General features: G+C 36.6%; 5 protein-coding genes across 5 annotated transcripts; 3 read left to right on the plus strand and 2 right to left on the minus strand.

Annotated features, from left to right (window-relative positions):
• Positions 1 to 3,145: 3,145 nt before the first annotated feature.
• On the minus strand, positions 3,146 to 5,194 carry LOC107803914 (putative disease resistance protein RGA3). Its single transcript, XM_016627730.2, has one exon. It carries the CDS (start codon positions 5,192 to 5,194, stop codon positions 3,146 to 3,148), a length of 2,049 nt encoding a protein of 682 aa, XP_016483216.2.
• A 3,406-nt stretch (positions 5,195 to 8,600) lies between these two features.
• Positions 8,601 to 12,935, plus strand: LOC107804150 (disease resistance protein RGA2-like). The gene is made up of 2 exons (XM_016628017.2): positions 8,601 to 11,254; positions 12,568 to 12,935. The coding sequence occupies exons 1-2, from the start codon at positions 8,711 to 8,713 to the stop codon at positions 12,574 to 12,576; spliced, it is 2,553 nt and encodes an 850-aa protein (XP_016483503.1). The 5' UTR covers positions 8,601 to 8,710; the 3' UTR covers positions 12,577 to 12,935.
• An 898-nt stretch (positions 12,936 to 13,833) lies between these two features.
• LOC142176998 (uncharacterized) lies at positions 13,834 to 16,941 on the plus strand. The gene is made up of 2 exons (XM_075245314.1): positions 13,834 to 16,700; positions 16,773 to 16,941. Exon 1 carries the CDS (start codon positions 14,966 to 14,968, stop codon positions 16,382 to 16,384), a length of 1,419 nt encoding a protein of 472 aa, XP_075101415.1. The 5' UTR covers positions 13,834 to 14,965; the 3' UTR covers positions 16,385 to 16,700; positions 16,773 to 16,941.
• On the plus strand, positions 13,904 to 14,962 carry LOC107804071 (putative disease resistance protein RGA1). The gene has a single exon (XM_075246811.1). It carries the CDS (start codon positions 13,904 to 13,906, stop codon positions 14,960 to 14,962), a length of 1,059 nt encoding a protein of 352 aa, XP_075102912.1.
• On the minus strand, positions 16,837 to 19,578 carry LOC107803988 (protein TEEBE). The gene is made up of 3 exons (XM_016627826.2): positions 19,358 to 19,578; positions 18,103 to 18,600; positions 16,837 to 17,583 (listed from the first exon to the last, which is right to left on the minus strand). The coding sequence occupies exons 1-3, from the start codon at positions 19,443 to 19,445 to the stop codon at positions 17,060 to 17,062; spliced, it is 1,110 nt and encodes a 369-aa protein (XP_016483312.2). The 5' UTR covers positions 19,446 to 19,578; the 3' UTR covers positions 16,837 to 17,059.
• Between the last annotated feature and the right edge of the window lie 3,641 nt (positions 19,579 to 23,219).

Here is a 23,219-nt window from a genome sequence, read left to right on the forward strand (position 1 = left end):
TTTTTCAGACCTCATTTATGGGAATACACTGGGCTTGTTATTGTTGTTGTTGTTGTTCTTGTTGTACTTTTCTTGATTCTGCCTGTGATGTTTGTGTAGGGTGTAGGCGTATTCTAAAGAGTAATGCGGATGTTTGGTACAAGTTCTCTATTTGAGTTTATGTTGCTTGTACTCTTTGAAAATATCGTCAGATATGTGTCGGATCTTCTAAAAATTAGTACATTTTTAGAAGATCCAGTACGGGTGCAACAATATTTTGGAAGATCCCGCAACGTAAATTTGTGTTGGGACTTGAAATGGGTATCCTTCTCACACTTCTGTTTCTTGCTTCCAGTATCATTTGTCTGCCCTTTTGTTTTATATATTGATAAAGCACCTATAAATCATTTGATGTTCTTTAGTTGGCTGGATTTTACACAGTTTGAAGCGCCTACTAGAATTCATGACATTTAACATCTCAATGCATTGTTGGACTTCTTATTTTCTTTTAAACTATGTTTTACGTATTAATTTGTTGATTATTATAGATGTAAATATGTGGAAGTTGGCGGCTACATTTTTGGAACAACACTCGAATGTTAACAATGTATATTTAACATTTTTGTTGATTTAGCATGACGAATTTGGTTAATTCTGCAAACTGCACAGTTTTATTCCATTCTATCTTTTCTTTGTTTGAATGAATACATTTGTGAAATCGATAGATGCAAAAAAAAATGTTAAGAACACACTGACAATGGAAAAAAGGAAGAACAAAAATAGCATAAACTACAATTAATAACTACCACAAACTAGGTGATTGATTATTATGGAACTTCAAACTATATGTTTAAGCGATAAATAATTAGAAGTGCAATGAATGAATGTATATTTGGATGTAATTTTTGTTGAGGTTTTGTTTTTAAGATGAAATAGTCTTAAAATGAGGGTGAATGGGAAATGGAGGGAAAATGAAATTTTTGAGTAAAATTTTAAGTTTCCCTCTTGACAATGAGACATTGTCCCATATTGGAAGAGGAAAAGATTTTTGGTGGGTATATATATAATTGCTCTTCTTGTATCTCTTAAAGAGTTAAGAAGAAAGCAAGACGACCCTCCATGGAGGATGGAGGGTCGTTCATCTTCAAAGCTGGCTGCTATATATATGTGCAGCTTCTGTTGAAGAAAGACACCACACAAAAACGAAACACAAACACCAAATTGAAAATGCTCAACTTTGGCTATACATTGCACTCCTTCCTCTCAGCATTTCCATACGATTTTTTGAGTAACCTTGGGTACTAGGAGGGGATTAAATTCCTTAAGGAAACACTGTGAATTCAGTGGGCTCGAATTAATTACTGTTTCATTACGATAACTTATATTTTACAGAATTATTATTTACAAATACAACAATATTAGCGGGACTAACAATTTTTGTATATTTGACTAGCACATATAATTATTTTTGGCTGACCAACTATATCTGTAACTTACCCAGAAAAATAAATCAGCTAGGATTTTGGGCTGATGCTCAGCACGAGCTGCTCATCTAGTAAAGTTACTAGGTGGAAACAAAGTAGATACTTGATATGATACTTATGCAAAGTTGAATGATTTTTTGGTAACAAAAAAATATTAAGTAACTTTTTATGATACTTAGATAAAATTGAACAACTTTTTCTTTACAAAAATAGTCCAATAACTTTAATATAATAAAGTAAAAATTAGAGTTCCATAAAATTACCTCTGTTTGTTATTGACTCCACGTGCTTTACATATAGACAAAAAAGTTGCTACTAAGGGCGTAATATTAATTCAGTACAAAAAAGAAAAATCACTACATTTGTTGTGCTATTGGTATTGTTGTTATGGCAATGTTGTGGAATATGGCCACGTATGGTGCTGAGTTGTTATGTGGTATTGTTGTGTTTTGGCACATGTGAGATTGTTGAGAGTATTGTCGGGGTATTTGCACGTGAGTTGTCCGTGCTACTGTTATTATTGATATTTGCACAGGCAGCGAGAGAAGGCGGGCTATATGTGTTGGGTTTGCGCATACGGCAAGACAAGGGGGATAATTATTGATGCGTGTGTGGCGAGACAAGGCGGACATTTACTTTACTATTGTGCACGCGGCGAGACAAGGAGGGCTATGTCGGGGAAGATTTGTGATGGTCCTGGGGCATTGTTATTGATGATATCCTTGAGTTTAAAACTAAAAATTTCTTCTTTCTTTAGAACTGCATTTGAAGTTACACCAGAAATGTAGCTTGTTTTCCCATAAAATAAAGCAGTTAGAGTGCCACATAACAATCAACACAATCAAGACATTGGAACAAGCAGATAGGAAAAAGTTGAAGATAGTGGAAATTGAGAAAGAAGAACATGATAACCAACACAAGGCACGAAGGAAGCAAAACGAGGGACCATATGTACATAGACTATAAAAAAGGACAGTTCGGTGCATAAAGCATCCCACATTCACGCAGTGCCGGGGAAAGGGCCGCACCCCAAGGAGATGTGAAGTAGCCAGTCTACCCTGACGCAAGCATCAGGGGCTGATTTCACGGCTCCAACCTGGAACCTATATATAGGCTATTTGGATAATTTGATCAGTTTTCCATTGATTTGAGCCTCAGAAATATGAGATATCCTACCTTAGCATTCTGAACTCAAGATCAATCAGTTATCGATCCTAAGTACCTTCAGCTTCGTGAGGCAACTCATCCCCTCGGGCAATGAAGATACTTTATGGCACTTGGAAATTTCAAGTTTTTCAAGTGCGATGAGATTTTCCAGCCACTTTGGCAATGCTGAAAAGTTGGGGCATCGTTCGACCCTCAGGTATTGTAGAGTAGCACTGGAGCCTTCAAGCCATCGGGGCAAGCTAACTAATTGTGGTAATCCAGCGAGCACCAACATCTTAAGGTTCCCGAGGCATTGAACATCTTTTGACTCCAATCCGGGTAAGCCTCCAATAACCAGTGACCGGATCATCTTAAGTCCTTCGATATCTTGCCACTCCAACAATGTAAGCTCTTTACAGTCAACAATCAACAGATTCTCCAAAGCAGTAAGGTATTTCATAGCACTTGGGAAAAAGGTCAGTCTTGGGCAACCGATAATTGCCAATGTGCGAAGGCTAGTAAGATACTGCAGGCCTTCAGACAAAGATACGAAGATTCGTGCAGCTATGAATATACAAAGAACGAAGAGATGATAAGCAGCCAATTGCTTTATCAGGAAAACTTGATTGCTTGGTGGTTATATGCAAGTGTCTTAAGCTGATCAAATTTCCTATATCTTTAGGTAGCTCTTCAAGTTGTGGACAATGAGAAACTCGAAGTGTTTGTAAGCTCAGCAGCTTGTTAATCGAATCAGGTAATTCTTTAATGCTGCCATTGGAGCTTATGTCAAGATATCTTAAGTACTTCAATTCTCCAACAGAGCGAGGCAGCTCATCAAAACATGAATCACTTATATCTAGCACCCTAAGTTGCATGAATCTTGCTATGCAGTTTTCAACAAACATTGTACTCATCGGACCTACTCCATCAACAGAGAAGGATATGGTCCTCAATGTCTGGTTATTGAGAAGGGATGCTGGCAGTTCCTTGCCTGACAAATCATAGTCAGAAAATGCCACATGTCTGACCTCATCAGAAATGTTGTGTGTGTGAGAATTTACAGTACAGAATTCAACCCCTGCTGCTGACAGTGCAAGATCATGTACAAAGTCATGCAATTTACAGAGTGAGGTAATAACAGAACGATATTCTTCAACTTCTTGAAAAAAGGATCTCGACAATAACTCTTGGAAATATTGAATCCCAATGTGTTCAAGATCTTCGGATCCATTAGGCTGATTCACGAGACCTTCTGCTACCCACAATTGTATCAATTTATCTATTTCAATCACACAGTCCTTGGGTAATATTGAGCAGTAAGCAAGACAAACTTTGAGATTAGATGGCAATCGCTCATAGCTTACGATTAGTGCAGGTGAAATATTGTCATTCTGATTTGAGTTCCACATCTCATGATTTTTAACTTCATGCCACTCCCATTCCTTAGTTTCCATGTGTAATGAAGATCCTAAAAGCATTAAGAGTAAGGGATTTCCCTCACACTTCTGCACTATATCTGATGCAATCCCAACAAGATTTGGATATAGTACTTCTTGACCTTCTTCAAAGGCCTTACTCGAGAACAAAGTCAGACAATCTTCACTTGATAAACCCTTCAAACAGTATGCAGGAACCATCCCCATTATCGAAGCTACTGCCTCATTCCGCGTAGTTACAAGAATCTTGCTTCCACAAGCACCTACCATCAACAACTTCTTCAATTCATCCCACTTCACTGGATCCTCATTCCACACATCATCTAGAACAATCATATACTTCTTTTCATACAAAGTCTCACGAACGAGAGTCTGCAGTTCATTCATATCATCATTCTCACACAAATCTTCTCTAACTGAATTCACAATTTGTTCCAATAATTTCTCTACCTGAAACACACGAGACACTCGAACCCACACACGCAGCTGAAAATGACTAACTATCCTTGGATCATTATACACCAGTTTCGCAAGAGTAGTTTTCCCAATACCTCCAAATCCCACAACAGGAAATACAAAAAGGGCTGCTTCATCTCCTGATTTTAAAAGTGTTTCAACGACAATATCTCTATCAAAGTCCCTCCCCACAACACCAGAGTCATGCACATGCGCACGTGTATGCGTAAGCCCCCTTGCTCTGTGAGGACTAGGAAAGCCACCACATGCCATTCTCTTAAAAAACACTCGGTTCCTACCTATCTTATCCAACATCTTAATGAGCTTTCGCATTACAAGACACAATCGAATCCTATAGGCAAAAGGGTTTGATCTAGAGAAGTAAAAAGCACACACCTTTGCTGATGTCGAATTGGAAAGCAACTGGTTTTGCAAAGAGCAAATTTCATACTCTTCAATCACTTGTTCAGCTTCGTAAAAAGCAGGCTTTAGCATCTCAGCTACCTGATGATCAAAGTGATCATCAGATTCTGTGACTCTAACAAAGAGCTCTAGTTTTTTGAGTTGGGAATGCATTTTCAAAGACCTTGCGATGTCAACAACAGCGTACAATTTCACTAGAAGCATATCAACTAGTACCTTCATATCCATGGTGATGGAATGGAAAGTTGCAGATTCTTGAAGATTATACATAGATAAAGATTGGTTCTTGGTTTACCACTATCTTTTAGCAGAGAAAGTAAAGGAAGTACAAACTAATTAATAAGTGCAAAGATTGGTACTTTATTGGACTATAGGATATCCTTGTGAGAACTGAAGAGCGTTTGCTTCTTGTTGACTTCTAGGGAATGAAATTAAGTCATAATCAACAAACTAGGAAGTTTCTTCGCATCAACAAGTTTGGGGAAAAAGAAAAAGAGGACAAACTTTTTAGTGTTGACTTGACTTTGAACTAACTAATATGTCACTGTAGCAACATTTTTATATTGCTAATTGGCAATGTTTATTACAATGGCAGAAGTGGTGCAAACTTGACATGCTTGCCAGTTGTTTTAGAGGCCCTTCGCTCTCAGAGGACATTTCACAAACAGGTGGGGAGCTTCACCTTCACCGCGCTGAAATCTTGCGGCCAATGTAAAAAATGGCAGTTCAAACCAAATTTGACTTGGTATTTCCTTTTTGGGTATAGAAGGAAAATATATAAATTACACTTTAAAATTGTTTTGAAAAATCAGTTATATGCTCTTGTTGAGGTTTTATTTTAAGATGTAATATTCTTAAAATGAGGGTGAATGGGAAACAGAGGGAAAATGAAATTTTGAGTAAAATTTTAAGTTTCCCCCTCTTAACAATGAGACATTGTCCCATATTGGAAGTGGAAGACATTTTTGGTGGGTATATATATAATTGCTCTTCTTGTAGCTCTTAAAGAGTTAAGAACAAAGCAAGCCTCGCGCCGTCGTCGTCGTCGCTCGGCTACGGCTACGGCTACGGCTACGGCTACGGCTACGGCTTCAGATTTGGATTTGGATTTGGATTTGGTCAAATGATCGATTGATTGATTAATTTTTTGGACCAAATTTATTTGTTAATAGTAAATATTAACGTAAGATTATCCGTATTTGTAAACGGATATTTTCCAATCCGTGTATTGATAATTTGGCAGCCGGATAATGGTCTTCCCACCATGAAGTGCTTGCTCCACAAATATGAAGTGCTTGCTCCACAAATATGTAATGCTTGATCCACCATGAAGGGTGGACGTTTGGTCTTGCACTCCTTCTTGGCTGCTATATATATGAGCAGCAAATGTTGAAGAAAGATACCAAAAACTCAACATACAATTCGCTCAACAAATTGGCTATACATTGCATTCCTTCCTCTCAGAACTTCCATACGTTTTTCTGAGTATATACTCCTTCGTTCTGCATTGTTTTTAACTTCAAACAAAGCAACTGTAAGTGTGATTTGCTACCGAACTTTGTGTTCGCCGAAACACTGGGGTTTGAAGTACCGCTACACCAGTGTGTTATTCGTTCTATCCTGGGAGGAAATAATCCATTACCTTGGGTACTAGGAGGGGATTAAATTCCTTAAGGAAACACTGTGAATTCAGTGGGCTCGAATTTATTATTATTGTTTCATTACGTTAACTTATATTTTGCAGAATTAATATTTACAAATACAGAAATATTGACGGGAATAACAGCTCTAACATTGGAGCGTCTCCTTAACCCACCTATTTCATGTAAAAATATCTTTAAAAAAATATTTCACAAAATTTTCTTATTCTCACGCTCTTATTCACCCGACCCACCACTCCACAAGAAAATGTTACAGAGAACTTAGTAAAAATGTGTATCCTATTTTATTCAATTAATTAAATTCTTCTGTCTCAATTTATGTATCATATTTTTTTTTTTACTCTGTCCCAAATATTTTTTTATTTAAAAACAATTTAACTTCAAATTTTTTACTTTGCCTTAGTTGAAATTTTTTAAAAGTCATTCTTTTCTTTCTTGTTCAATCAAATCGAGTATGAATTTTTAATTTTTTTTATACCATTGATTGATTTTGCTAATACCTACAGTCAAACGTGCCTAATTTTGTAAACCCCAAAAGTTAAGTAGTCAACTCCCATGCCTCACTCCAACGGTTAAGTGTAGTGATTCACGCTTTTAAACTCGCTATTTAAAATATATTTATATTTTATAATTTATTTTAAAATTAGCTAATTCATCCGAACTTCAGTACTAAGTAGTATAAATTTGAAAATTCAGGATTGAGCTGCTAATTTGAAATCTGAACTACTGATTTAAAATTCAGGACATAAGATTCGAACTTCTGGACATAATTTTTGAACTTTAAGACACGATGTCCTAAAGTTTTAACTTTGAGATTTAAAGTCTAGAATTCGTGTCCTGAAATTTGAGCAAAATTGACTAATCTTTAAATACATCTGGTATATTTTAAAGGAAAAAGGCTCAAAAATGACCTTGTGGTATTCGAAATGGATCAATTATAACCTCCGTTTAAACTTGAGTCCAAAAATGACCTTGCCGTTATAGAACAGGTCTAATAATGCCATTGTGTTATTCGAAATGGATCAATTATAACCCTCGTTTAAATTTGAGTCCACCAATGACCTTGCCATTAAAGAATGGGTCTAATACTGCTATTTCTCTCAGTTAGTAATGATTAGGGATGTAAAATGGATATTTAAAAACCGACAGAACCGTGCCGAACCAATTTTTAAGTTTCTTTTAATAAAACCGTAGGTTTTTATATAAATCTATAACCGTACCGATAATTAGGGTAAGTTTTTTATTTTATAAAAATAAACCGAAAAAATATTGAACCGTACCGAATAAATTTACATGTGAATATATGTTTCACATGTAAATATATCGGACCTATTATTAGACCCAGTATAAATATATGTTTTACATGTAAATTTATTCGGTACGGTTCGATATTTATATATTATGTTTAAAAATGATAATGGGTCTAATATTTATAAAGAATGGGTCGAATAAGTTTAAAATTTGAGCCCACTAATGACCATGCCGTTAAAGAATGAGTCTAATATTTATATTTATAAATAATAATGTATTAATATAAATAATGTACAAATTTTAATACATTATTATTTTTAACTTAATATATAAATATATGTTTCACATGTATATTTATTCGGTACGGTTTGATATTTTTTCGGTTTATTTTTATAAAATAAAAAACATACCCTAATTATCGGTACTGTTATAGATTTATATAAAAACCTACGGTTTATTAAAAGAAACCTAAAAATTGATTCGGCACGGTTCTGTCGGTTTTTAAATATTCATTTTATACCCCTAATCATTACTAACTGAGACAAATAGCAGTATTAGACTCATTCTTTAATGGCAGGATCATTGGTGGGCTCAAATTTAAACAGTGTTATAATTGATCCATTTCGAATAATACAAAGGCATCATTTTTTAACTGAAATTTAAAAAATAAGTTATAATTGATCCATTTCGAATACAACAACATCGTCATGGCATAATGGGGGGTCCATTAAATCCAACTCATTTTCCTTGTTCCTTCTCAGTTGTTACAAAGTCATAGGAACAGCAAACTTCCGCTATCCAGCTTTTTTCCTAGCTAGATTTTCACACTGCCAAAATTTTCTTCCCTTTACCTTTTCACACCTTCTGAAAGACTATGGCAGCAGAATCTTTTCTCTTCAACATTGCAAACTCAATCTTAGGAAAACTAGGATCACATGCACTTCAAGAATTTTACTTAATTTGGGGTGTTAAAAATGAGCTTAACAAACTAAAGAAAACCTTACTTACAATTAGAGATGTACTCTTGGATGCTGAAGAGCAACAAATCAAGAATCATGAGTTGACAAATTGGCTTGAGGAACTTAAAGATGTTCTTTATGATGCTGATGATTTTCTTGATGAAATTCAGACTTATGGTCAACAAAGGCAAAGGCTTAAATCCAAGGTTGGTTTTTTACTCTCACCTTTTAAACTGCTTCTTTTTAGATACAAAATGAGTCATAAGATAAAAGAACTAAGGGGGAGGTTAGATAGTATTGGAGCTGATAAAGCTAAATTTCACTTATCTGAGAAAACTATTGCCTTAGAAATGAAAAGGGATTTGACATATTCCTTTATACTTCCATCTGATGTTGTTGGAAGGAGGAATGAGATTGAAGAGATTGTTGAAGTTCTAATGCAAGAAAATGGTTTTGATGAGTGTCTCTCTGTGGTTTCAATTGTTGGAATTGGAGGTGTGGGGAAAACCACACTTGCTAAATTAGTGTACAGAGATGAGAGGGTAGTAAAGCACTTTCCTTTGAGAATTTGGTTATGTGCCTCGCAGGACATCGATGTCATAAAGTTGGCTAGGAACATTGTTAATTTGGCAAGTGGTGTATCGTGTGATAACTTTAATGTTGAACAAGTGCACTCTTCGCTTCAAGATGCTTTGTGTGCGAAGAGATTTTTACTCATCATTGATGATGTTTGGAGTCGGGACCGTTCAAAGTGGTTAGAATTGAGAAGTTTGTTGATGATTGGAGCGCGTGGAAGCAAGGTTGTTGTAACCACTCGTAGTGATTATATTGCCTCGATGATGGAATCTGTTGTTACATACAGCTTGAAAGAACTACCACATGAGGATTGCTTCTCTTTGTTTCTGAAATGGGCGTTTAGAAATGGACAAGAGAGACATTTTCCGAACCTAACTAAAATTGGAGAAGATATTGTAAAGAAATGCAAAGGAGTGCCTTTGGCAGTGAAGACTCTAGGTAGTATGTTATATGCGATAACTGATGAAAGGGAATGGTTAAAAGTGAGAGATGATGAGATATGGCAACTAAAGCAGGCTAATGATGATATCTTACCTGCACTAAGGTTAAGCTACAATCAGTTGCCATATTACTTGAAGCAATGCTTTGCTTACTGTTCAATATTTCCCAAGGGTCAAGAAATCGCGAGCATCATGCTGATTCAATTGTGGTTGGCGCAAGGGCTGATACATTCTTCTAATGAAAGCCAAGAGTTGGAAGATGTTGGTGTCCGCTACGTGAAAGAGTTGTGTTCGAGATCTCTTTTTGAAGAGGTTGAAGCATACGACTCATTCATAACGTTTAAAATGCATGATCTTGTGCATGACCTTGCAGTACTAGTTGCGCAAACCGATTGTTGTGTCATAAAAAACAATACTGATAGTATTACTGAGAAGGTTCGCCATGTAACGCTTTTCAGTTATAGTCCTGCAGAGAAAAGCGTTCCAGAAATTTTGTGCAAACAGAACAGAATTCGAACTGTTTTTGCTCCGTCTGAAGGATTTGAAAGGTATGCTGCTCTTTTGGTTGGTAAATGCATTTCAAGATTCAAGTACTTGCGTGTATTAGATTTACGCCATTCAAGGCTTGAGACGTTGCCAGATTCCATTGGAAACATGAAGCATCTAAGGTACATTGATTTTAGTGGCAACAACAACATCCAGATACTTCCTACTAACATTTGCAAGTTGCCGAATCTGCAAACTTTGCGGCTTGTTCTTTGCACGAAACTTCAGAAATTGCCAAGGGAGCTGGGAAATTTGGTCAGTCTAAGACATCTGTACTTGACAACCAAAGAGCAGAATTTGCCAGAGAAAGCATTGGGATCCTTGGCTCTTCTTCAATCCTTATCAATATTTGGATGTGAAAATCTTGTATCACTATTTGAAGGAATACAGAAGCTCACAAAACTAAGGACTCTAGTGATCGGTGATTGTCCGAGGTTGACTTCTTTGCCAAGGGGCATAGTTCTATTGTCAGCCTTAGAGAGCTTTATGATTGTCAATTGTGAAGCGCTTATGTTGTCCGACTGGCAAGATATTCAGGGCCTAAAGCGAATGCGGTCACTTGTGATCGGAGGACTTCCACATTTGGTGGATTTGCCCGAGTGGTTGAAAGGGGATTCTAATAGTCTAAAATTCATTCGCATCTCGACTTGTCCAAGCTTTGTTGCATTGCCTGCTTGGCTGGAGAATGTCACAGCCCTCGAGAAGCTTGAGATTACAGGATGTCCAAAATTGTCATCTCTGCCGGATTGCATGAGTTCTCTTACTACATTGAGGTTGCTGAAAATCCAGAAATGCCCTGGATTAACTAGAAGATGTGAAAAGGATACTGGAGAGGATTGGTCAAAGATAGCTCACATCCAAGAAATTCATCTTAATGATATCAGAATATACAGTGAGGTACAACTTTCTTTTATTCTTCCTTGATTCCTTTATCCTCCCATCCCATTAGAGCGCAAAAAACCCGAGCAAAAGGTCTTAAAATTGAAATTTGACCTTTATTCATGTATATACTTTATTGCTTAGTCTAGTACTCTTTATCTCTTTGTTGACTAGTATAGGTTCCAGAATCAAAGAATTTTCAATGCCCTTCGATGAATCTGTCATAATAGTCCCTTCGATGGGCTACAATTTTTTCCAAAAGATTTTTGTCCCTTCGATAGTCCCTTCAAAGTGAGCAAGCTCACACAGACGGGAGTTAAATTTTAGTTTGTTTAATCCAATATGTTATACTGATTTCTCTTTATTAAGAACTATCTCGAATGATAAAATGCACCACGGGGAATGACCCAAAATCGACCTTATGTTGGCCTGGTAACTTACTGGCTTCCTAGAGGATATCGAGGCTCGTTACTAGATGCTTCAAACAACATGATGAATTGCTTCTTGTAATAGTGATTTGAATGAACTACTACAGTTTTGAGTTTGAAGGTTACATGACTGAATATGAAATTCTTATGGTTAGTGGTTACATAGAGCCAAAATGCTTTCTGATTATCCCTCAAGCGCCCATTTTCCTTAATGATCTGTGCCTCTCTCTCTCACACTCACACACAAAATGGAAGAAAAAAAGTACACCTGAAGCCATATTCGCATATGAAACCAAGTTCTTGAATGTCTGTTAACGAGCTTTGTCTGTTATGCTGTGTTTTCTCTTGAGTTCATTTGCCACTTCCACATTTACATCTCAACCATGTGCATCTAAAGCAACTTTTACTAAGACCAATGTAGTTGTATGTAAACCAAGAGCAATATCATAACAACACCACCACCACCACCACCACCACCAACAACAACAACAACAACAAAAAAAAAACCTAGTGTGGTCCCATAGGTGGGGTATGGGGAGGGTAATGTGTACGCAGACCTTATCCCTACCTTATGAAGGTAGAGAGGTTGATTCCGATAGACCCTCAGCTCAAGAGAAACATATAAAGAAAAGAATCCACGTAAAGAGAAGCAGTAACGATAGTCAAAAAATAAAATAACCGAAGCAACACCAAGAGCAATAACATGATGAACCAAAAAGTCTCCAAGACCTATTGTTAAGAATAACGAATTACTATCTTGTCTGCATTAGCGACTGAACTATGCTGATTTCTCACATCATATATCAAATATTGAACCTATTACTAACAGGTTATTGATACATTTCCATAACGATGTTAGTCTTCTGACTCCAATGCAACCTAACTCATTAATTTTTGATGTAGGTGAGATGAATATGTCAAATTTATGATGGATGTCCCATATCACATGGGAGTTAAGAGATCACAACTTCAAGGAGTAAATAACCAATTGTTGTAGGTGAGATGAATGCATCCAATTTATGGTGGATGTCTCACAAACACATGGGAGTTTACAGATGACAGCTCCAGGACCTACTTAAAGACCATGTTCTCTTTTAGATGAAAAAAAACTATAGTAGAAATTTAATTACTTGTGTAAAACACTATGCATGAATTTCATGTTACCATTTTAGTCAATCTTAAACCTTCTCTCTCAACTTTGCTTGATAACATGTGAAATAGTTTGTTAACATTTTAGATAAATTTTAATTATACATCATTATTTTATACTGTGAAATATGTCCAGTATTGTGGTTGTCTCTTTTTTACTTTTCACTCCAAGATGTTGATTGGTTAGAAAGATACAAAATCCATCAAAGAACACATGCCTACGCGCACACACTCTCACTTTACGTGAAAAACTTACCAGCACACAATGTTAACAGTAAACGACACAATTTATTGGTTTGGTGTAAATATTAGGTGAGAATAAAAATTTTCTCCCGATCCGTCTTTTTCCTTTTTTCTATCCTTTCCATCGTATTCCTTCAAACTAATATTATCCGAGGCTCTATTCATAGAGAGGAATCAAATGAAATGAATAGCAAGACAAAAGGAATTTGGTGCTACAAAATGTTTAGGTGTTCAACAACAACAACAACCCAATATAATCCCACAAGTGGGGTCTGAACTCTGAAGAGGGTAGTGTTATGCAGATCTTACCCCTAACCTGGAGGTAGAGAGGTTGTTTCAGATAGACACTCGGTTCAAGAAGATGACAAGAGACAATAGAACAGTAACAACAATGAAGGCCAGAAAGATAGTACCAGCAGCCTAAGAACGTACAACAACCTGATTATAAGTTATTAATATCAAATACACTCCAGTCACGTAATAATGGATTTAAGTATCAATCAAAGCAGATACCGTACATATGGTACAACAAATTTACTCCAGGAAAATTATATTGATCTCTAAATATCAAAATTCATGTTTTATTCAAAAACTTATCTAAGTTTGAAAATCCTAAATATGAATGTAATTCAAGTAATGAAAGTTCAATAGTTGGAGTAGTGGAACTTAGAAATTATTTCTCTAAGTCAACATTCAATCAATAAAGGTCAACTAAGAAAGTAAATTTTCCAGCCATATCTGCAAATTATAAAGTTTTGTACTTCCTTTATTTCCTCTGCTGCAAACCAAGAACCAATTTTTCTCTATGTATCAGCTTAAAAAATCTGCAACTTTCCCTTCCATCAACATGGATATAAATGTTCTATCAGATATGCTTCTAATGAAACTGTATTCTGTTGTTGGCATTGCAAGGGCTTTGAATATGCATTCCCAACTCAGAAAACTGGATCTCTTTGTTAGAGATTCAGAACGTAACGATCGTTTTGGTCATCAGGTAGCTGAGATGCTAAAGCTCGCCTTTTACGATGCTGAACATGTGATTGAAGAGTATGAAATTTGGTCTCTTCAAAAGGTACATGGTTTTTTCTTCTGTAGATCAAACACTCTTGCCTACAGAATTCGAATGTGTCTTGAAATTCGAAAGCTGATTAAGAAACTGCATAAGATAGGTAAGTACAGAAAGTTTTCAATGATGGTGATTGGATTTGGGGGCTATCATAATCCTCACAGAACAAGAGTGCTTACGCATACACGTGCATGTTTGCATTACTCTGGTGTTGTGGGAAGGGACTTTGATAGAGATAATGTTGTTGAAATGCTTATAAAATCAGGAAATGAAACAACCCTTTTTGTATTTCCAGTTGTTGGAGTTGGAGGCGTTGGAAAAACTACTCTTGCTACATTGGTGTATAATGATCCAAGGGTAGTTAGTCATTTCCAATTGAGTGTGTGGGTTCGTGTGTCTCGCGTGTTTAAAGTAGAGAAATTATTGGAACAAATTGTGAATTCAGTTAGAGATGATTTATGCGAGAATCTTGATATGAATGAACTGCAGAATCTCGTTCGTGAGACTTTGTATGAAAAGAAATTGTTGCTTGTTTTAGATGATGTGTGGAATGAGGACCCAATGAAGTGGGATGAATTGAAGAAATTGTTGATGGTGGGTGCTTGTGGAAGCAAGATTCTTGTGACTACACGGAATGAGGCAGTAGCTTCAATAATGGGGACGGTTCCTGCATACTGTTTGAATGGTTTATTAAGTGAAGATTGTCTGACTTTGTTCTTGAGAAAGGCCTTTGAACAAGGTCAAGAAGTATTATATCCAAATCTCGTTGGGATAGCGTCAGATATAGTGCAGAAGTGTGAGGGAAATCCCTTACTCTTAATGATTTTAGGATCCTCGTAGCATATGGAAACTAAGGAATGGGAGTGGAATGAAGTTAAAAGTCATCAGATGTGGAACTCAAAGCAGAATGACAAAATTTTCACAGCATTAAAAGTGAGCTACGAGCGATTACCATCTAATCTCAAAGTTTGTCTTGCTTACTGCTCAATATTTCCCAAGAACTGTGTGATTGAAATAGATAAATTGATACAGTTGTGGATAGCAGAAGGTCTCATTAGTAAGTCTAATGAACCAGAAGATCTTGAGCTCATTGGGATTCAATATTTCCAAGAGTTATTGTCGAGATCCTTTTTTCAAGGCGTTGAAGAATATTGTTCTGTTTTTACCTCACTCTGTAAATTGCATGACCTTGTACATGATCTTGCACTGTCAGCAGCAGGGGTTGAATTCTGTACCGTAAATTCTCACACGCAAATCATTTCTGATGAGGCCAGGCATGTGGCATTTTCTGACTATGATTTGTCAGGCGCGGAACTGCCAGCATCCCTTCTCAATAACCAGACATTGAGAACCATATCCTTCTCTGTTGATGGAGTAGGGACGATGAGTTCAATGTTCGTTGAGAACTGCATTGCAAGATTCGTTCAACTTAGGGTGCTAGATATAAGCGATTCATGTTTTGATGAGCTGCCTCGCTCTGTTGGCGAATTGAAGTACTTAAGATATCTTGACATAAGTTCTAATGGCAGCATTAAAAAATTACCTGATTTGATTAACAAGTTGCTGAGCTTACAGACACTTCGAGTTTCTCATTGTGCACAACTTGAAGGATTACCTAAAGATATAGGAAATTTGATCAGCCTAAGACACTTGCATATAACCACCAAGCAAACATGCTTTCCTGATAAAGCAATTGGCTGCTTATCATCTCTTCATTCTTTGTATATTCATAGCTGCACGAATCTCGTATCTTTGTCTGAAGGCCTGCAATATCTGACTAGCCTTCGCACATTGGCAATTATAAGTTGCCCAAGACTGACCTTTTTCCCAAGTACGATGAAACACCTTACTGCTCTGGAGAATCTGTTGATCGTTGACTGTGAAGAGCTTACATTGTTGGAGTGGCAAGATATTGAAGGACTTAGGATGATCCGGTCACTGGTTATTGGAGGCTTACCCGAATTGGAGTCAAAAGATGTTCAATGCCTCGGGAGTCTTAAGATGTTAGTGCTTGCGGGGTTGCCACAGTTAGTTACTTTGCCGCGATGGCTTGAAGGTGCCAGTGCTACTCTACAGTACCTGAGAGTGGAAAGGTGTCCCAGTTTTTCAGCATTGCCAAAGTGGCTGGAAAATCTCACTGCACTTGAAAAACTTGAAATTTCCAAGTGCAGTAAATTATTTGCATTGCCCGAGGGGATGAGTTGCCTCACGAACCTGAAGGTACTGAGGATCGACAGCTGTCCGATCTTAAGTTCAGAATGAGAAGGCAGGATATCTCATATTTCTGAGGTTCGTACCAATGGGAAACTGATCCAATGATCCAACAATCTATATCTGTATATCATAGCCAGAGGTACTCTAAAATACATCTAGGCATGATGGGTACTAGTTTCATTCCAAATGTATTGGTAAAGATTATGCTATGTCCTAAAGAGATAACATCGTACTGGTTCCTCGTTGCTAACAGAGCCCGGTAGTCTGTATGTACAGACTATTATTTCATGCAGCCAACCACCTGGCTGGTTTAACTATCCAGCGTCCGTAGCCCATTGGGATCGACTAATCCAGATTGCTCGCGGTAGGCTATCTAACCAGACAAGTTCATCAGTACCATGACTCTAGTTTCATCTTTGATTTAATTTGCAAATAGGTATACTCCTTGAAAAAGCTCAAAGGATGAAAGTTGATGGTACCATCGGATTTGGACTTCTAGATGGAAACAAGAAAGGTATGTTGCTACTTTTATTGGATATATCATTCTTGTTCAGAATGAAAACTTAAAGAAACATAAAAATAACGGTAGATTTCACTACCCTTCTTCACACATGTGTTCACTTGCTTGAGTATTACAAATTTGATCTTGAAAAGAGAAAAATCTATTCCTATTAAAACTTGTCTAGAAATTGACCTTTTCTGAGTATGCTCATTTTCTTCTGCTTATTTACGGACACGAACAAGACTAACATCATCGATGACAGGTCCACACATGTGACCGAAGTCATGTATCTTCGTGTGATAATATGGATTATAGAAAGCTATTGTTGTTCTACTTGTATCCGCCTGGAACTTGAAGCTTGCTTTCTTGAACCATCCTTTTCCACTTGATACAAAGGAAACTTCTGTACTGGCCTTGCCAGCAAATGCTTGAACTGTCATTGATCCGTGGCAGTCATTGTTGGCATCGCCAATGGTGAAAGTCAAGTTGTAGAATTGTTTGGGGACTGTCCTTACGATCTGTGCAATGCCTGTTTCCCTTCCTCCTATCAATTCAACAGCTCCACATCCTGAAGGCACTAAGAAATGCTTCGAGTCGATGTATTTTGCTGGTTTTGCAAACTGAACCATCCATCCGGGGATTGGTGAGTACTTGTCTTGTTTTAGAGGCAGGACGAGCACCCCTGTCGAGAAGTTCTTGAATACATGAGGACCATTTTCAAATCCACCATTTTTCACCAAGTTACCTGCATACATTGTCCAAGAAAAAGGTATTGCATCAGAATCTAATTTTATATGCACCATTCTACTAAGCTGAGAATTTCACAATGTAGTAGGTGCATTTGCACAAATGGCCTTTTTTGAGGCCATTGTTTAAATTCCGTCGCAGTTTATAGGACTATGGTCGTAACCATTGGTTTGGCCGATTAGACAGTCTCCCTTAGTGGTGAGACGTATCATCCAACTACTTTTAAAGATGAAATTTAGCCTCTGGACAAACGGGGAGAGATTTTAAAAAAGGGCAGCCCGGTGCACTAAGCTCCCGCTATCTGCGGAGTCCGGGAAGGGCCGGACCACAAGGGTCTATTGTACGCAGCCTTACCCTGCATTTCTACGAGAGACTGTTTCCACGGCTCGAACCCTGACTCATGGTCACATGACAGCAACTTTACCAGTTACGCCAAGGAGGGGAGAGATTTTAAAAAATGGCCTAGAAAAGGCCATATGGCGCAAATAATCCAATACATTGTAGGGCTGAAACTTACCTTTAGTATATGTTGCCGGGCTCATTTCCTTGATTGCGACATGGTCTATAAGTGGTCCACAGGTTGGATCTTCTTGGATGCCAGGGTTGTGAAATGTGACCTTAACAAGATCAGAGTTTGCATTGAAAGCCCAAGCATAAGTGTCACCACCATCAGCACTATATAGTGTCTGAATGGGAAGATCACTTGACATTCCTGCAGCTGAGACGGTAAGGACCTCATCTTGAGCACAAGTTCTGGTGGCTCCAAATGTGAGGGAATATGTTGTGTTTGGCTTCACTTTTACATATTGAGAGATGGAAGCCTCATTCCCTAACCGAGCCGCGTGGGCCCCACGAGGGATCGGGAAGTAAAAGCCGCCCGGCTGGGGCCCACCGGATACCCATTCTACTATACCCTTTTTTTCCCATTTGGGCAAGGAGTATTTGCCAATGATCACTGTTTTCTTCATATTTGATGGTTTTGGCCCTTGTTCAAAGTCTCCATTTTGCAATAGATCTGTGAAATATTACAAAAGAGACCAATATCACCTCTCAGCTAGAATTTCTTTTGCTGTGACTTATAGACCTACAAACTAGTTAAATCCATGCATACAGTACAAAAATGCTCAAATGCAATCTTATTTGGCTGAGGTTTAAAAGTTAGCTAGAACCACAACATGATCTATTTGCTACTCTTCTAGCGCAATGGCGAAACTAGGAATTTGGCTAAAAGTGTTCAAGATTTAACTGATATTCATAAAAAGTAATATCAAGGTCACAAGTTCGAGATGTGGAAGCAGTCACTAATGCTTGCATTAGGGTAGACTGTCTTCATCACCAGAGGCGGACCTATGCTATACCGAGAGGGGTCACCGACACCCCTAAAATTCGGCAAAAATTTCATATATATACATGTATATGTCCTTAAAAAATAGCGATATATCAGTAGTGCATATCCTATATACAAATCAGATGTTGGTTGAATCTAAAAGTGCACTACAACCTTCAAATCGTGGGTCCGCCTCTGTTTATCACATCCCTTAGGGTCTTTTCCGGACCCTGCGTGAATGCGAGATGACTTGTGCACCGGACTGCCTATATTGTACCGGCAAAAGGTGTTCAATAACACATTACCAAATGACTCTACATATCAATAGCATCCTTATTATACAATGCAAAATAATTTTTTTAAGTACTACTCATCTTTATAGAGTTGCTCACTTTTAATAACACTCAAGAAAGTAAAGTAGAATTTACATAAGAGTAGAACTTACCATCAAGATATGGAACAGATGTTGCAGAAGCAAAGCTGATGCACAAACAGAAAATGAGTACAAAAGAAAGAGAGAAAAGGGAAGCCATTTTAGTGCAAAAGCTTAGTGAAAAAAAAAAGTGAGTATCAACTAGAATGAAAAGAAAAAACCAAGAACATGTCCTATTTAAAGAGTAATGAAGGAAAGAACATAAAAGTTTAGTACAGATAAGATTAAAAAGAAAAAGAAGAAGTGTATAGCCATTACATAGTGCCACTAAATTAGCCGTGAAATGTGTCGGGTTGTCTCATTTTCCTCTTTTATTTGATTGAAAACTTAGATATTTTTTTATTAGGAAAAGAGCTATGTACTTGCCGTATACTACGGTCAAACATATCTATAACGACTATTATCATATATAACAACACTTCTTTATAATGATCAATTATTTTTTGGAATCAATTTTCATCTTGTGTGTAATACATATTCTTTATAATAGCACTTCGCTGTAGCAGCCAAAAAATATCTGGAAACAAGTTTATTATACAAAGGTTTGACTGTGATTTCTTATTATATCAAATTAACTATTGACCTACAACAACCAATAGCATAGAAGTTCGGTTTGAATTTAAGAAACATAATAACAACATGTTATATTCAATTAAATTGCACTGATAATGTAAATTTAAAAAAAAATGTTATATAGTGCATGTAACTTGAATTCTTACCACTAAGGAATGTAGTAAGATATTTGAAAACCTCTTCCTCTTAACTAGAGGCGAGATAGTTAGAATCCTTCTATTTTAACTAGAGGTCTTTGGTTCGTCCTTGGAAATGAAAAACTTCTAGGTAAAGAGCGTTTACCCTCTTAATGAGCTTACTCGATACAAATTTGAATTAGTTGTCCATGATTTTGGATACTAAATGAAAAAAGGGCAGCGTTGTACACAAAACATTCTGCATTCATGTAGGGTTCGGGAAAGGCTGCACCCAGACAGTCAATCGTTATGCAAGCATTAATGACTGTTTTTCTGCTCAAACCCGTGACATATAGGAAGAAAACTTTACCTGATTAAAAAAATTAATAAATTCTTAAACGAGTCAAATACAAGCCAAGAACGTGGCTTACCTAAAAGTCTTAATTGGTTGCCGTAATTTCCTCTGCTTCACTTGGGAATAGTTGAAAATTGTAGATTTCAATGAAGCTTCCTTTTTGTTTATTCTTGTACTTCACATGGATCTTAACTAGCCTTTAACTGATAATCCAATGAAATGAATCTGTACAGACAAGTACAAACTGACTATTCACTAATCATTTATTTTCATTAATTGATAGAACATGTTTGCGTAATACTGTTTGAATTTTATTAATTTCCCTCGGTCTCAATTTATATAATACTTTTCGTTTTTCGAGATTCAGTCTTCTTAATTTTTATCGTGTATTTGAACGTAGAATCTTTAAGTTTTTCGAAATAAAATTTACATATTTAAAAACTACGTAAAGGCACTATAAGTTACAATAATTATTAATTTAAATATTTAAAAGACATAAAAAATTACAATCAAAATATAATTCTTTTAACTCTCGAAATCCGAACATCGTCACATAAATTGGGACAGAGCAAGGGAGTATAAAATATAAATTAGGGTCCCTTTAAGTTATGGTTGATATTTATGATTTGCATGTGAAGCAGCATCTGATATACATTCTGCTTATCATTTTTTTCCATTGTTAATTAATTGATAAGCAAATATTTATAATATTATATATATTTTCTATGGTGAAGATTGAATAGTATAGAGTATAATACTAACAAATTCATAAAATGTATACTCTTCGTCATTGGTACGTGTAATGTGTTGTATTAATATTTACAATCACCTCGAAAAAAGAATGAACAGTTGAAATGTGAATTAAACTAATAGAGGAGCTTTTTACTCAAATTAAAAAAAAAAATAGTGTAAACCTTTCTTGTTCTTCAACTCCTGATAATTTTTTCCTTTTTCTATATATCGAAGGAGAGTGGCTATCACTAAATTTTATTCACTACCGTAATAAAGTCATAAAATAAATTTTATTTGATCACTCTAATAGTAAAGTTACAAAACTATTATTGTCACATAAAGTATAACTTTTATTATAATAGTAAAGTTACAAAATTTTGTTCATTATAATAGTAAAACCATTTGACAGGTAGGTTAAGTCGTTATAGTGGAAAAGATTTAGCTACTTTTACCTTAGTGGGTTATTTGGTCTAAGTTCAGTGATTTTATTGTTATAGGAGGTAAAATTCAATTGTTTTAATATGACGGAAGATATTTTTGCAATGTTATTTTTACACTGAATAAAATTTACGTGAAATAAACCCGAAAAGTGAGTTTTCTCACGTAACAATTTCAATTTTTTTTTGTAGAATTTGCAATTTTGCATTGTGTGGATTTTTTTTCTAGAATGTTAATATTATTTTTTTTAACTGAATACAAACAAAGAAAAAAAAAATTCTAAAATCTAACTTGTAACCCTTTGGTACGCCGGTTGGTACGGCAGGCACGGTGCCCATTTCACTTGCATGTGCGATCATAAGCTCCCTTGATTATAATTTTGTTCTCTACGCACTCAATTTTTATTTAAAAAAAAAATTCCTTTTCACACAGCCGTTAGAAAAAAGTCTCATTTTTGTCCCATTGGCCCGTGACAGAATTCCAATATCCAATCTAAGGGTAATTTTAAATTTGAACAATAAATTAAAGGGGGCGCACCTTGCTGCGCAAAACATCACGCGTTCCCCTGTGGTCCGAGAAAGGACTTCATTCCAAGAAGGTGTGATGTAGGCAAGGGCGGAGGCACAAGTCTACCTACGGGTTCGGCCGAACCCAGTAACTTTTGCTCAAATAGTGTATTTGGTGTTTTGAATTCATAAAATATGTATAAATATTAAATCTAGAACGCAATCATTAACACTTGAAGTCGTGATCCCAAAATTCAGGACTCATAAGGTTAAAATCCTGGTTCCGCCTCTGGATGTAGGTAGTTACTGTTATACCCGCCAATATTGTTGTATTTGTAAATAATAATTCTGCAAAATATAAGTTAACGTAATGAAACAGTAATTAATTCGAGCCCACTGAATTCACAGTGTTTCCTTAAGGAATTTAATCCCCTCCTAGTACCCAAGGTAATGGATTATTTCCTCCCAAGATAGAACGAATCACACACTGGTATAGCGGTACTTCAAACCCCAGTGTTTCAGCGAACACAAAGTTCGGTAGCAAATCACACTTACAATTGCTTTGTTTGAAGTTAAAACAATGTAGAACGAAGGAGTAGAAACTCAGAAAATCGTATGGAAATGCTGAGAGGAAGCAGTGCAATGTATAGCCAAATATGTTGAGCGATTTTCAGTTTGTTTCTTGTGCGTTGAGTGTTGAGTGTCTTTCTTCAATATCTGCTGCACATATATATAGTAGCTAGTGTTGAAGAAGATCAAACGTCCACCCTCCATGGTGGAGCAAGCATTAGCTTATTTGTGGAGCAAGCACATTTATGTTTGTGGAGCAAGCACATTCATGGTGGGAAGAGCATTAGGCGGCTGCCAAATGGTCAATACACGGATTAAAAAATATCCGTTACAAATGCGGATAATCTTACGTTAATATTTACTATTAACAAATAAATTTGGTCCAAAAAATTAATCAATCAATCGATCATTTGACCGAATCCGAATCCGAATCCGAATCCGAATCCGAATCCGAATCCGAATCCGAAGCCGAAGCCGAAGCCGAAGCCGAGCCGAGCGAGCGACGACGACGACGGCGCGAGGCTTGCTTTCTTCTTAACTCTTTAAGAGCTACAAGAAGAGCAATTATATATATACCCACCAAA

This window comes from Nicotiana tabacum, chromosome 23 (genome assembly GCF_000715075.1).
Source record: "Nicotiana tabacum cultivar K326 chromosome 23, ASM71507v2, whole genome shotgun sequence".
NCBI lineage: Eukaryota > Viridiplantae > Streptophyta > Magnoliopsida > Solanales > Solanaceae > Nicotiana > Nicotiana tabacum.